Source organism: Dryas octopetala, chromosome 6, assembly GCF_963921425.1.
Source record: "Dryas octopetala chromosome 6, drDryOcto1.1, whole genome shotgun sequence".
Lineage (NCBI taxonomy): Eukaryota > Viridiplantae > Streptophyta > Magnoliopsida > Rosales > Rosaceae > Dryas > Dryas octopetala.
This window is the reverse complement of record NC_141371.1, coordinates 3,529,297-3,544,304: the sequence shown is the minus strand read 5'-3', so window position 1 is coordinate 3,544,304 and position 15,008 is coordinate 3,529,297. Positions and strand designations below refer to the sequence as shown.

Genomic DNA, 15,008 nt, shown 5'->3' with positions numbered 1-15,008 from the left:
GGTTGCCTTGCAAAGGTTCAAGTACCATTACCAAAACGAGTTAAACTTGGACCAAAGACGGTTGATTGTGCATTTATTGGTTTTGCAAATAATAGTGCAGCATATAGATTTTTAGTAGTTAAATCTGATATATCTGATATTCATGTTAACACTATTATTGAATCTGTAAATGCTGAATTTTTTGAACATATATATCCCTATAAAGAAAATAGATTTTGTTCAAATAAAAAGAGGTCATTTGATCAAAGTCAACATGACATTCCATCTTCATCTGGTGTTCACGAAAATGAAGTGGAACCTAGAAGAGGAAGTAGAACGAAAATCCCAAAGAATTTTGGACCTGATTTTCTAACCCTTTTGTCAGAAGCTGAACCACAAACATATAAGGAAGCAATGGCTTCAACTGAGGCTCCTTTTTGGAAGGAAGCTATTAAAAGTGAAATGGATTCCATTTTACAAAACAATACATGGGAATTGGTGGATTTACCTCCTGGTAATAAACCAATTGGCTACAAATGGCTATTCAAAAAGAAATTGAAGGCTGACGGTTCTATAGACAAATATAAGGCACGTTTAGTAGCTAAAGGCTATAGACAAAAAGAAGGGCTGGACTATTTTGATACTTATTCTCCTGTATCAAGAATTACATCCATAAGGATGCTAATCTCAATTGCAGCCATACATAACTTAGAAATACATCAAATGGATGTTAAAACAGCCTTTTTGAATGGAGAATTAGATGAAGAAATCTATATGGATCAACCAGAAGGTTTTGTGGTCAAAGGACAAGAAAAGAAAGTGTGCAAGTTGGTTAGGTCATTATATGGACTTAAACAAGCACCAAAAATGTGGCATGAAAAATTTGATCATATAATGTTGTCAAACGGATTTAAAATTAATGAAAGTGACAAATGTGTGTATGTGAAGAATTTTAAGAATTCTTGTGTCATTGTATGTTTATACGTTGACGACATGTTGATAATGGGAACAAGCAAAGATGTTATCAATTCTACAAAAAAGATGTTAAATTCCAGTTTTGACATGAAGGATTTAGGACTTGCAGATGTCATACTTGGAATTAAAATTAAAAGAACTGAACAAGGTTATTTTTTAACTCAATCCCATTATGCAGAAAAAATACTTAAAAAATTTGGTCACTTTGATGATCCACCCGTTGTGACACCATTTGATACATCAATTCATTTGGTCAAAAATCATGGAGATGCAGTATCTCAGTTGGAATACTCCCAAATAATTGGAAGTTTAATGTATATGATGAGTTGTACTCGACCTGATTTAGCTTATGCAGTAAGTAGACTCAGTCGATATACAAGCAAACCATCCAAAGATCATTGGACCGCTTTGATTAGAGTGCTTCAATTTATTAAAGGCACAATGAATTTTGGATTGCATTATACTAATTATCCACCTATATTAGAAGGATATAGTGATGCAAATTGGATTTCTGGTGAAACTGAAACGAAATCCACAAGTGGCTATGTATTTATATGCGGTGGGGCAGCGATTTCATGGAAATCAAGTAAACAAACATGTATAGCACGTTCAACTATGGAATCAGAATTTATAGCCTTAGATAAGGCTGCTGAAGAAGCAGAATGGCTTCGTAACTTTATGGAAGATATTCCATTACTGTCTAAGCCGATAACAGCCGTATGCATCCATTGTGATAACATGGCAGCCATTGCAAGAGCTAAAAATAAAATTTACAATGGTAGATCAAGGCATATTAGACGAAGACATAGCACAATTAGACAGTTGCTCAAAAATGGAATTATATCCATTGATTATGTGAAGTCAAAGGAAAATATAGCTGATCCTTTTACAAAAGGCCTACCAAGAGAGCAAATTAAGTATGCATCGAGGGGAATGGGTTTACTGCCAATTTCATAATGAGTCAACTTGACGGAAACCTAACCTAGCTGATTGGAGATCCCATGGTCTAGGTTCAATAGGCAAACTGGTTGGGAACGACTCAAAGGTTGAACACACTAAATACTCATTCCTATGACCAAAGTGTGTTGTCTGCAGAAGAATTATTTTAGGATATGTTTTTACATTTAATGACGTTAATATCTTGTTAATCAAGAGAAGTATGGCAGAATACTTTTAATTAACGTTACCTATATGGGAGTAATTGTGGGGTCGCATTTATGAGAATTATATGGCTATGTTCTCTAAAGCTTTCATGAAACCAGGATTTGTTCAGGACCAAAAATGAACACAACCGCATGAACCGAAGTGTGTAGAGATGTGATATATGTGTGGCGTATTGTCTTGGTTTACTACAAAACGGTGAACAGTTCAAGGGTGTTCAGTCCACTGATTCATCAGGTAGATCCGATGCGTCTTCACTAAGGAAAGTTCAAATCCAAAAGACACTTATCCTGAAGTATGTCATATCTTATTTTCTCTCCAGTTTTCGTGTCTGCATGTAGTCTTATTTGCATTCAAATGTGGGGTATTGTTAGAGTTTGAGAGCAAATAACGTGGGTTGAACTCAAGATGTGGGCTCTTGGGCTCTAATAATATTAAAAAGTTTCTTCTGGTTTTAACTGCATAATTCAAAATGTTAGGACATATCTTTTCATTTGAATTTTGAAACTTAAAACTGCTCTTAACTGATGTCTCTTTTGAAAGGTTATAATATCTATCTTATAAATACAAGTCCTAACCAGATTAATAGGAACGATCTTTTCATCAGACTTATTAACAAAGAAAAACTTTCTTGTTCATACATACTATATTGGAGAGGAGCACATCCAAGTTCGCCAGAAATCAAAGATCCTGTGCTGGGTCTTTGATTTATAGATAGTTGAATCCTGGGAGATAGACACCTATTGAACTTCAAGCACAGAGAAGGGGTGAAATTCTGTCTTTAGGACATTGCCAAGTTTGCAAGCCTCTATCTACATATTAAGTCAGTACTTTGTTTTCTTCACTACTATTATTTATTTGCAGATTAAGTTTTGTTTGTTTTGTTGTTTACTGTAAGTTATCTATTGAATTAATAGTGTGATCATTAAATTATCACCTACTGATTTTCACTAGTAACTTGTATAAGTGGTTCTTCTGCCCACCTGCAGTTGCATTTTTGTACTGTAGGAAGTCACTGACACATTCAGATTTGCATCATCCAGTGGTGTCTCATGAGTATGGTAATGGGTTGCCTTTAGAAAGTGGTTATGTTGGGACACGGGATTATAGTCCTTATTTGGTGCTTCCTTCAGTTCTGGAGTTCACTAATAGGTTTGAAGGCGGTATTGAGGGAATCAAAAAGAGGAATCATGATGCTGTTGTTGACATGGGGAAGATGTTGGCAGAAGCTTGGGGCACCAATCTGGGGTGCCCTCCAGATATGTATGCCAGCATGGTCATGGTTGGATTACCAGCTTGTTTGGGGATATCAAGTGATGAGGCTGCTATGAAGTTACGGCCACATTTACAGGAGAAATTTGGCGTTGAAGTCAAAATACATTACCAGGCCCCCAAAGATGGAGAGGTTGCACCAACAACAGCGTATGCTCGAATTTGTCATCAAGTCTACAACAAAGTTGATGACTATTACAAGTTCAGAGATGCAATTAATCAACTCATTCGTGATGGTCTGCAGGTATGTTCTGCCTTCATCCACTTTAATGGTTTTGTAAGCTAGAAATAGTAAAATAATATAGGTTTGTTCATTGGCTTCTTATTTTTGTGCTGATTAACTTTAAAACCGTGTGGATTGGACTCTACAGATGTTGATCTAACTAAATGAAAAGTGTGCAATACTTTGTGAATCTGTTTTGGTTACTTGTTATTGACATGGGATTTTATGTTATGTTAATCTGTAGTTCAATGAGGCCTGAAGAAGTCCGTCGGATCAGGAATAAGAGGAGCTTTGGTTCTCTGTCTCCTCCATGTTTTGCTAGTAGCAATGGTTCCAGTACCATTAACTCCTAAAGTGCATGTTTCTAGGGAAACAAGCTGCATAAAAGTTCATGTATTTTTTTTCTTTATCTGCAGAAAATTTCATGCATGAATACAAATACAATTGCCTTCTCAGCTTTAATAAGTTTTAATTCATAGAGACATTTGACTTGTCTGCTGCACCCTATCAGAATCATTCTTGTAAAATGCTTCATGACTGGATTTGCTTGCATTAATTCTTACCACCAATTGAAATATGACTTCTGCTTAAGCTAACAAAGAACCGTTGATCCAAGACAACACCATCTGATCATGTTGAATCCACTCATCATACTTTGGATTAATCTGGTCAGTAAGCTTCCCTGCTGCATCTTTGAGAAGTGGATCAGGACAAGGAATTTTTCCAGTCACAAAACCTTGAAGATTACGACTGCGCAACAACGGCACAATCTGCGCAAGCCAGAGCACATAATTGTGCTTGCTAAGTCGAATATTTAAGGAACCAGTAACATTTGGAACAGATGGGGAAATAGCTGAGATAATAGATTGAGAACTAGAGGATGATTCAGTTCCCATGGTGTGTGATGGCTGTGGGAGGAACAGAGGTTAATTGGTTTGAGAAGAAGAAAAACAGAGAGGACTGCGTACGTCGTTAGACTTGCAGCTCTGATACCATAAAGAGTGTTTAAGATGGAGTTGGATTATGATGCCTTGAATAATTGGCAGTATTGTATTGATTGATATATATAGGATACGGTCACGTGTATACAAGAGTTGTTTGCAAACTATACCAAGTACATGATAACTATGCTAAGTATATGATAACTGGAACATCAAGCACATGTGTATTTACGGAGGTAAAAGTCTGGAAGAGGTAGGACTCTTCTCAAATTGGAATATAACCTATTCATGATCACCACCACTATTAAAGTCAATACAGTGATAGGAATCCACATTCACCTCTCAGTTCAAAAATAAAATATAAAATCTACTAACAAATAGAAGAAGCTTAGAGACGTGGGAAAGCAACTGTGTTAAAAATGGTGAATGAATCATGCTCATTGCACAGTCAGTTAGAATTTCTTCTTTGCATTTTTATAATAAGTAATTCAAAATATTGCATCCCTTAAAAGGCCTCTAAACAATTACTCTACATCTTTATAATAGTAAGTGTTACATTACTGTCTCTCTGAACTGTGTGAGAGTTATTCTTAAAAACTCTTTAGTGACTATATGTCACTTCTATAGTTGTATTTTATACTTAACTCTTTTAGTGGCCAATTGAAATATGAGCTGCTAATGAGTGATGGCTTTACAAGAATGAATTGTCCATTGTGATTGGTTAGCTTGGATTGGGGTTTAACTTCAATGTCTGTTAGCCATTTGTGGGTTTAGGAACTGAAAGTGGGTGAGATGATCGCTACCTTTCGGAGTTTTGAGCATTAATGTCAACTCCCCCAAGTACCTTTTTCTTTCTTCCAAAGATTTGAAGAAGATTATATAACTTTGTAAGTGCAACTATTATATGCCACCAATTGAGATTTAAGATGGTGACTTGTGTGCATGGGTTGCCTATATGAAATTAACGTCTCACTAAGAAGCTTGCCCCATCCCACCCCACCCTATGTTGTGGTTTGCTGTTTTCTTGCTTTCTATTTACGATCTACAAATCTAACCATACAATTTAGGAGCTATACCCTAAACTTAAAAAAATACGATTCAACACTTTAAAATAAATAATTTGAAACAATTGTAATTAAAAAAAACTTTTGAATCATTAACCAAAAAAGGAAAAAAAAAAAAAAACCTCATTTTGGGATCTTGAATTTGGATTATAATTTCTAAATGATGATGTGGCCATGTATGTATCAATTTTTATTTAATGTAAATAAATGAGTCATAAAGTGGACCTATATATGAGTTGAGATTTTTTTTTATGCGACCGTAACACTACGTGACGGTGTGACTATTCTAATTAAATTATAGTGTGTGTGTAATTATTAATATTTAAAATTCTAAATTTTAAATGCAGTTTGATCCCTTCTCCTCTCAATTCAAAAAAAAAATCCAGTTGTTGGGTAGCTTAAATAAAAGAGCCGCAGAATTACTTATAATACACTTAATTTCAACTCCCTTCTCTCAACTTAAAAAAAAAAATCTAAATTTTAAATAATATTTTAAAATTATACACGTGTTATAATATGAATGGATTGACCACATAATATTATGGTTATATACAAAAAAAAATTATATATGAGTTAGGAAATAAGAAATATGAATTTTGAAAAAAAATAAAAATAAGTGTTTTTCTTGTTAAGAAGTGGTGAGAAAGCAAATAGCCACATATACACATATGACATATCCCTACCCACCTGTAAGTCCTCTAACGTGGTCACATATCCATAATAAGTAGTAGGTTTCACTATACGAAACAAATTACACTTCAATCTTGGGACTTTTACACCAAACATAACACTCGCACTTATATAATACTCTTGTGCTATAACCATATTAACCACCACATTCTCTCTCTATCTCTCTCACTCCCTCTTTGGTAATTTGGGTATGATTTTGTGGGTTCGGTCGTATGCGTAAGCATTCCCAAAATTCAGTGGTGCGAGCCCAATTCCAAAATCCAAAATCCAAATTCGAATTGGGCACTGGGGACTCAGACCTCAATCTCAATTCCAAAAGGTAACCATCTTAATTGCCGATATTTTTTCCGCATGTCAGTAGTTTTTATTTCCAAAAACATAGACATGGTACACAAATTAGGGTTTGCAGATTGCCTCTTAATTTTTGTAATCTTGGCATTTATAGCGAATCGGATACTTTATTTGGCGTATTAAATACTATTCCAATTTGTTTCGCTCGAAATTTAAATACCCAATTGCTTGTTTATTTGTTTATTGGTGTTCCCCTTTGAGGACCTCTGGAGTTGGCTGCCTTCTCCAGTTTGCATCTGCAACAAAGTTCAGTCCTTTGTCTGGTTAGGACCTCAGATATTTGAGTAAATGGAGTTTTTTCTTTTTTAATTGAATATATTTGTTCCTGTTTTAGATTATGTGCATCCCCAAATTTCCAACTGTCAAATACTTGCATTTGGAGCAATTGGTTATATGTTTTACTGTTTGGTTTTCTTGAGGAATGAATTTGAAATAATAAGTTTAAAGACTGAAAATTTTAACTTTGTTTTCCTTTTGTGCATTTTTCAGTAACCAGAAAGAACCCTATCCTCCGTTTCTGTTCCATGTGATGCTATAAACTTAAATATAAGTTGAACTCTTACAGCTTATGTTTAGTACGTATTGGGTTTATGCTCAATTAAATGTTTTAACAATGCACTTTTAAATAAATTTCTTAACAATGAATCTTCAATTTAAACTAGTAATTTTCCCCCTATTGTTGTAATGTGAAGGGGCACGAGGTCTGGTGAGAGGGTCCATGCTATTTATGAAATTTATCCACAGTTGACAGCTAAAATGTCCTAAAGATAACTACAATAGTTTTACCGATTTTCTCTTTATATTGATCTGAAACAAATTTGTCTATTCTGTTTGATTGAGCAGATCATGGCGGGGAGGAAAATCATTGCAATTTGTCAGTCAGGGGGTGAATTCTTTACTGAGAAAGATGGTACATTGTCGTATAGGGGTGGTGATGCTCATGCTATTGACATTGATGACCAGATGAAGTTTAATGAGTTTAGAATGGAGGTGACAGAAATGTTTACTTGTAACATCAATAATATGTCCATCAAATACTTTCTCCCTGGCAACAAGAAGACCCTGATTACTGTTTCCAATGACAAGGATCTCAAGCGCATGATCAAATTCCATGATGATTTTGCAACTGTTGATATATATGTCATAGAAGAAATAGTTGCTCCTGATGTCTCGAACATGCCTGCCAGTAGGTAGTTTTCTTTATATGTAAGCTAGTATTTAACTACCATTTTTGGAAATTTTCTTTCTGGTGAATTTCTGAATTTCTTGGACGTTTTAGGTCGAGCAGAACAACTTTGTCAGAAACTGTGGTTCCAGTTGATGCACCTCTCGATGTTGTGGACTTTGTTGGTGATACAACCGAGCCAGATATCCCACTCGATGCTTCTCTTGATGTTGTAGATGATACCAGCCCTATTGATACCAGCCCTATTGATGCACATATTGATATACCCACTGAAATATCACCCGTTTTCCCTCTTGTTGGCCCCAATGATGAGAAGCATGCTAAAGGTGCACAGCAGTGGCAGAATACTATTACTGGTGTAGGCCAAAGATTCAGCAGTGTTCATGAATTTCGTGAATCATTGCGTAAATATGCCATTGCACATCAGTTCGCGTTTAGGTATAAGAAGAATGATAGTCATCGTGTGACTGTCAAGTGCAAGGCTGAAGGTTGCCCTTGGAGAATTCATGCGTCAAGGTTGTCAACCACTCAGTTAATATGTATCAAGAAGATGAATCCAACGCATACATGCGAAGGGGCTGTTGCGACAACAGGCCATCAGGCAACAAGGAGTTGGGTGGCTAGTATTATTAAGGAGAAGTTAAAGTTCTTACCAAATTATAAGCCCAAAGATATTGTCAATGATATCAAGCAAGAATATGGAATACAACTCAACTACTTTCAGGCCTGGCGTGGGAAAGAAATAGCAAAGGAGCAGCTTCAGGGTTCATACAAAGAGGCATATAGTCAATTACCAGTTTTCTGTGAGAAGATAATGGAGACAAACCCAGGTAGTCTTGCTACATTTACCACTAAGGAAGACTCCAGTTTCCATCGTCTCTTTATCTCATTCCATGCCTCATTGTATGGTTTCCAGCAAGGTTGCAGGCCTCTCGTTTTCCTTGATAGCGTACCCTTAAAATCAAAATATCAAGGCACATTGTTGGCCGCAACAGCTGCGGATGGGGATGATGGAGTTTTCCCTGTTGCTTTCACTGTGGTGGATGCAGAAACTGATGATAACTGGCGTTGGTTTTTACTACAACTGAAAGCTGCATTCACAATTACTTGTCCCATAACATTTGTGGCAGACAGACAGAAGGGGTTAAAGGAATCAATTGTGGAAATATTTAAAGACTCATACCATGGCTATTGCCTGCGGTACTTGACTGAGCAACTTATCAGAGACTTGAAAGGGCAATTTTCTCATGAGGTTAAGCGACTCATGGTTGAGGACCTTTATGCTGCTGCTTATGCACCTAGGCCTGAAACCTTCCAAAGGTGTCTTGAAAGCATTAAAAGTATCTCACTAGAGGCTTACAATTGGATCATACAAAGTGAGCCTCAGAACTGGGCGAATTCATTCTTTCAGGGTTCCAGATATAACCATATGACATCAAACTTTGGAGAGCTGTTCTATAGTTGGGCATCAGATGCACACGAGTTACCAATTACACAGATGGTTGATGTGATCAGGGGTAAGATTATGGAGTTGATCTACACAAGAAAGGCAGAGTCTAATCAATGGTTGACAAGGCTGACTCCATCCATGGAGGAAAAGCTAGAAAAGGAAACGCAGAAAGTCCGAAACCTCCAAGTACTACTGTCGGCTGGTAGCACATTTGAGGTTCGTGGTGACTCCATTGAAGTTGTTGATGTTGATCGCTGGGACTGTAGTTGTAGAGGGTGGCAGCTAACTGGTTTACCATGCTGTCATGCAATTGCTGTTATTGGTTGTATGGGCCGGGGCCCGTACGATTATTGTTCAAGATACTTTACGACTCAGAGCTACAGACTGACATACTCAGAGTCAATACATCCTATTCCGCAAGTAGACATGCCGGTGGTGAAGGCTTCTTCTCAGGTAGCAGTAACCGTAATCCCTCCTCCCACCCGCCGTCCACCAGGCCGGCCTACTACAAAGAAATATGGATCACAAGATATGGTTAAGCGTCAACTCCAGTGCAGCAGATGCAAGGGTCTTGGGCACAACAAGTCCACTTGCAAAGAGTTATTGTAGAGTATTAGACATTGTAAGTATTAACTCTTTTGTGGATAATGATCAATTCTTCTTTTGTACCCATTTTATGTCTCACTTTTGATAGTTGTTACTAGCTACACATTGTTCCATTACACCTTGATTTTACCGGTTTATTGATGAGTATACCTGGACGGAGCCAAATAGTAGGCTCGCTCAAGCTATAACCCGGCCCACCTCAGAATTTTTCTTTTTCCAAGTATAAGTTTCAGGTTAGCCCAGCCCAACCCTTAGCAAATCCCACCCCAGCCCATCCCATCCCAGCCCTCTGCCCTGCATTAGTATGCAAGTGCATTTGTAGGTATTGCATTGGCATCTTTGTACAATCTTGTGTTTCGAATGAACTTGGGCATGTATACTTAGATACAGGCAGGTGTTAGAGCCAGATGACTATTTTGTATTGAATCATTGATAGACATGTTGCTTTTGTAGCTCCTAGCTTTTGTCTTGATGTCTCTAATAGAGTGTCCTCTCAATGATGATGAGTTATATGGGATTACATTTCAACTTCTCTGCTTGTTGCTTTTGTTTTGGTTGACATACTACTTTTGTATTTCCATTTTTAGCAGGACATGCGCTACTAATTGATGCTCCTTTTTTTCTCGATTCTGTTTAGGATTGTATCAGAGGGCAAGGGCATCACAGTCTATACTAGTGGAACCTCAAAGATATAGTGGGACCTGTTTTCTTATTTAAAAATAACCAAGCCATGGAACCTGGTGTATGTAATACTTGGTACTTGTTTTGTAATTATCATTTCTTTTTGTAGTCGTATTGTTAACTTGGGTTTTTTTTATAGTTTGATTTAGTAATGACTGATGAGTTTAGTGGACCATAAAATGGTAATAGGAGTATGTCTTTGGGTTACTTGAAGGTCCAGGCAAGTTGGAAATGCATTGTGGATGTAAACATCTAGTTCTCAGTTGTATAGTATTCTATTTTCAATCTTTAACAATAAAGCATGGTCAAATTTTGACTTGTGGGTTGAATTATGAATGAGAGTTGGAGGGGGTGGTACTAGTACTACCAACATGGCAATTGGCCTCACTTGGTCGAGACAGGGGCCCCAAAGAACTTTGTGGGAGCTGATGAGGCACTTTCTAAGGTGCGTACCCAGGTAATATACAGTGTGAAAATGAATATGAAGATTCTTAGAATATGCCTTTCGTAAAAGGCTACTTGCAACATTGATGTGAAAGTTGACAACTCACCAGTTACAACCCAATTATAATTACAGTTAGGCTGGCAGTGTGAATCATTGGTTGGACGCAATCATGTTTAAATATGTGATTTTGATATTTTGGTAAAACAATATATCAAATATCTAGGAAGAGTGGAAGACAACATTACTCAATATTTATACCTAGGAGATATTGACTTGAGCGGAATTGAGAAACTAGGATGTTGTCTCATGCCACGCGACTTTTTCGTAAAATGATGGAGTTGTCTTTGGTATAGTGGCTGATCGTATGACATAATTATATTTGATGGTAGAAAAGTGAACAAAACGACAAAAGTTTCCAATGGCTGAGGTATGATGAAGTGGCTAACGGGCTTTGGGACTGGACCTTCCCAAAGTAAAAGCCCTAAAAGCCCAAAAGTAAGTGGCTAACACATGATAACATAAGCGCCATTGGAAGACCGGACATTATTAGCTTCGCTCACAAGTTCACAGTCTCTTCTTCTTGTTTTGCAAGTTTGCAACTCGCGCAATTTCTTTCCCTCCCTCTTGTACCGTACAAAACAAATTTTCCCAAATGGAGGAGAATCCCAATTCCATTTGCAATTCCAGTTACAATCCAAACAACAACAGCAACAATGGCCACAAGCCAACGAATCAGGTAGCGTCAGCAGGAGAGAGAGGAGGTAAAGGAGCAGCAGCAGCAGATTGCAGCAACTGTGGGACCCAGAGCGGTGGTGGGTGGGCCCTACACCACAATGTACGGATCAGAGGCGCCCTCCGCCGGCTCTGCACCTCCTGCGTCCTCCGCCTCCACCCGGCCTCCTTCTGCCCTTTCTGCTTCCGCTGTCACCATCACATTCTTCACACCCCCTCCTCCTCCAACTTCCTCAATTCCCAAAATACCCCTGACCCCACCAAAAATACTGAACAGCCCCACCTCCTTTCTTGCACCAAATGCTCCTCCCTCGCTCACGCCCACTGCATCCCAACGACGTCGTCTCCCTCCTTTTTTCTCTGCCCTGCCTGTGCCTCTGACTCCCCAAACTACTCCTTCTTCAACCTCAATACAAGCAACAAGCTCCTCGACGACCGCCTCGCCGTGGTCCTGCTCTGCGCGGCCAAGATCGCCGCCGCGTCCATGTCCAAAGCCGTCGTGATCGCACGCGCCGTGGCGGAGCGTCGCGCCCGGGAGGCCGCCTTGGCTCGCAAGCGTGCGCGCGAGGCCTTGGACCGCCTCGCCCTCGTAGTGTCGCAACCGAATCATCCTTGTCTCTGCAGAAGACGAAGAAGAAGAGCCCCCAAGGCCAAGGCCATTCGCACCACCGAGCTCTCCTCCGGCTCCAACGACAAGACCGCAAGCAATGCCCACCAGAACTTGGATGCGAAACAAAATGTAAAAATGGAGCTAAAAGAGTGAAAAATCAATTGTTGAAAGTGGTAGACCTACACTACATGCACTAGAGCATAGAGCATTGCATTTGCAGGCGGAGTTTGTATTCGATCTTCAGCTCTTAATGTTTAATTTTTCTCACATTTTTTCAGTGTCATCTCATTTATGTATGCACCAGTTGTGTACTTGGGTCAGAATATCAGATGTGTCCAATGAATTGCAACCAGTTTGTTGATCCACTAAAATTAAATATATAAATAAACATGATAAAATGAACAATACTTGGTCACCATGACCTATCTTCTCAAATTTTAATTTTGACATCAAAATTGTTCACTTTTTAGATAAATAAAGATCATCGTTATGAAAAATCAAATCAATTGAAAATGATTTGATTATATAACTGTTATTAATTAAATAAAAAATATATAATTTTTAATTAAAGAGTAATTTTTTTACTAAACTGTTGATTTTTTTTATTTAATCGATAATAGTTAATTTCTGATTTAGATAATTTTTTATAAAAAAAATCATCTAAAAAATGAATGGTTTCGATCATACACCGGTATTGCCGAAATCAGAATTTAGAGTAGAGTGACCTTAGTATTTTTCTAATAAAATCTATCAAATAAGATAAAGATTGCTGATTTAGATCAGGAATGATCTAATTATATATATCGCAATTTCCAAGTCTCAACCGGATTCATTCTTTCCTTTACCATGCCCATCTGAATTAGGAAAAGGAGGCTCCCAAATCGCAATAGCATTAATAAAAGGAGGGTTGCTTGGGACTGATCCAACAAACTAAAGTAAGGAAAATTTAGAACCTGTAGCCGAATCTTGGAGGATTATAATGATGAACTACTACTACTACTACTGCAGCAACAACCCAAAATTGATGAACCTACCCTCGGAAATCCTCGTTGACATCCTTTTGAGACTGGCCGTGAAGTCAGTTTGTTGCATCCGTTGTGTCTGTAAGAGCTTGTTAAACATAGTCGACTCCCCCACTTTTGTTACAATGCACGCACGGGGTTTACTCACTGCTCAAGTACTACCACCTCAACTTATGCTTATAACAAAATCCTTTAATAGCACGAGTCGAAACTTAGTATTGACCTCCCAATCACTGAAATATGATGACAGCAGCAGCACCTTCAACAAGAGCAACCACGCAGTTGTATCGGAGATTGCAGTCCACCACCATACACTACACTTTGTTTTCTGCAACTTGTTCTGCTTTAGTGGTATAGCGAATCAAGTCCGGCCCTTCTTATTCAATCCTCTTAAGGGGGGACAAGTTATGGTGCTCCCAACTACGAGTGACGTCCAAGTTCCAGACCATTCAGATCTCCACTATGGAAACTGTGATTGGTACGGTATGGGATTGGACAATACAACCAACACTTACAAGATTGTTCGTGTTACCGAAAATGCACGTAAGTGCTTGGTGGCCCAACTTCTTGTATTGGGCACCACCTCTTGGCGACAGATACCCTCAGTTCCTCCTTGTCATCTAAGCATAAATAACGTATATGCATATGGAGACATGCATTGGTTGGTTAGAGGCTATGGTATAATTTCTTTCGACTTCAAGAAAGAGGAGTTCCTATGTTGGAGTCCTCATCTCACCGTACCTGTACCTGTACCTGTACCTGTACCACGCCAGGCACACCAGGCTGCGTTCTTACTTAATCTGAGAGGATCACTGGCTATCACGACCGTGAGTATTACTTCACTTGGTCTAGATATCTATATTGAAATCTGGGTGTTAAAAGATTATGATAAGAAAGACTACTGGATGCTAGATCGCACAATAGATCTGGGAATGGTTGTAAATCCTAGTTTTCATAGTTGTGGTGAATGGGAGCATGGCATATATTTCACAAATGAAATTGACGGTACTGCATTCTTTTTGGATCTAAGATTCGGTTCCGTGAATCATTTACATTGTCCAAGTTTAAGTAAGAGTCATGAGTTTTGGAAGACCATAAAAAGTTATACTGGGAGCCTAATTTCCTTACAACATTTTGGCAATTTGTTTGAAGCTCAAACAGGTAATTGGGAGCCTAATTGCCCGAGACAATTATGGCAATTGGTTGAAGCACCAGGTACTGATCCGCTATATTATGGCAATCTGGTTGAAGGAGAAGCATGTAACTGAAAGACTACTTTATCTAGAAAATTGTGGAATAAGAAGATAGCACTATTAAGGCTTAGAGCTAGGAAGTTTGTCTTGTTCGTTTTTATGTATTCGATGCTCTGTTGCTAACTTGCTATTTAAGAAAAGAGATGAATGTTGACAATTTAATGAGTGCTATTAGTTTCACTTATTAGTTTTTATTGTATTCTTTGAATTTTTCTTATCAAATAATAATAAAAGATTTGAAAGTTGACAATTTAATTAGTGTTACCAATCCATTGCAAGTAATCAGTAGGAGGAGATCTATTTTTCAAGCTTTTTAATTACACTGCATGCCTTTAATTTGGTTTAATTAGGCTAAGTTGGGGCAGAG

General features: G+C 38.0%; 4 protein-coding genes across 5 annotated transcripts in view; all 4 read left to right on the top strand.

Annotated features, from left to right (window-relative positions):
• The window catches only part of LOC147281209 (Pyridoxal phosphate (PLP)-dependent transferases superfamily protein), a 5,347-nt gene extending 1,463 nt beyond the window's left edge, over positions 1–3,884 (top strand). Inside the window, exons 2-3 of the mRNA XM_086246308.1 lie at positions 3,268–3,631; positions 3,855–3,884. Of these exons, the coding sequence (XP_086102434.1) occupies positions 3,268–3,631; positions 3,855–3,869 (379 nt within the window). The 3' untranslated portion in view covers positions 3,870–3,884. The remainder of the gene's footprint in view (positions 1–3,267; positions 3,632–3,854) is intronic.
• A 2,573-nt stretch (positions 3,885–6,457) lies between these two features.
• MUG7 (MuDR family transposase) lies at positions 6,458–10,895 on the top strand. 2 transcript variants are annotated; one of them, XM_086246304.1, is made up of 4 exons: positions 6,458–6,624; positions 7,500–7,846; positions 7,936–9,914; positions 10,536–10,895. In XM_086246304.1, exons 2-3 carry the CDS (start codon positions 7,503–7,505, stop codon positions 9,899–9,901), a joined length of 2,310 nt encoding a protein of 769 aa, XP_086102430.1. In that variant the 5' UTR covers positions 6,458–6,624; positions 7,500–7,502; the 3' UTR covers positions 9,902–9,914; positions 10,536–10,895. The 2 variants fall into 2 exon arrangements, with proteins under 2 accessions (XP_086102430.1, XP_086102431.1); XM_086246305.1 differs by lacking the exon at positions 6,458–6,624 and adding an exon at positions 6,656–6,919.
• Positions 10,896–11,676: 781 nt separating this feature from the next.
• LOC147281207 (uncharacterized) lies at positions 11,677–12,519 on the top strand. The gene has a single exon (XM_086246519.1). It carries the CDS (start codon positions 11,677–11,679, stop codon positions 12,517–12,519), a length of 843 nt encoding a protein of 280 aa, XP_086102645.1.
• Positions 12,520–13,348: 829 nt separating this feature from the next.
• Positions 13,349–14,656, top strand: LOC147281206 (F-box/kelch-repeat protein At3g06240-like). Its single transcript, XM_086246517.1, has one exon. It carries the CDS (start codon positions 13,349–13,351, stop codon positions 14,654–14,656), a length of 1,308 nt encoding a protein of 435 aa, XP_086102643.1.
• Positions 14,657–15,008: the final 352 nt, after the last annotated feature.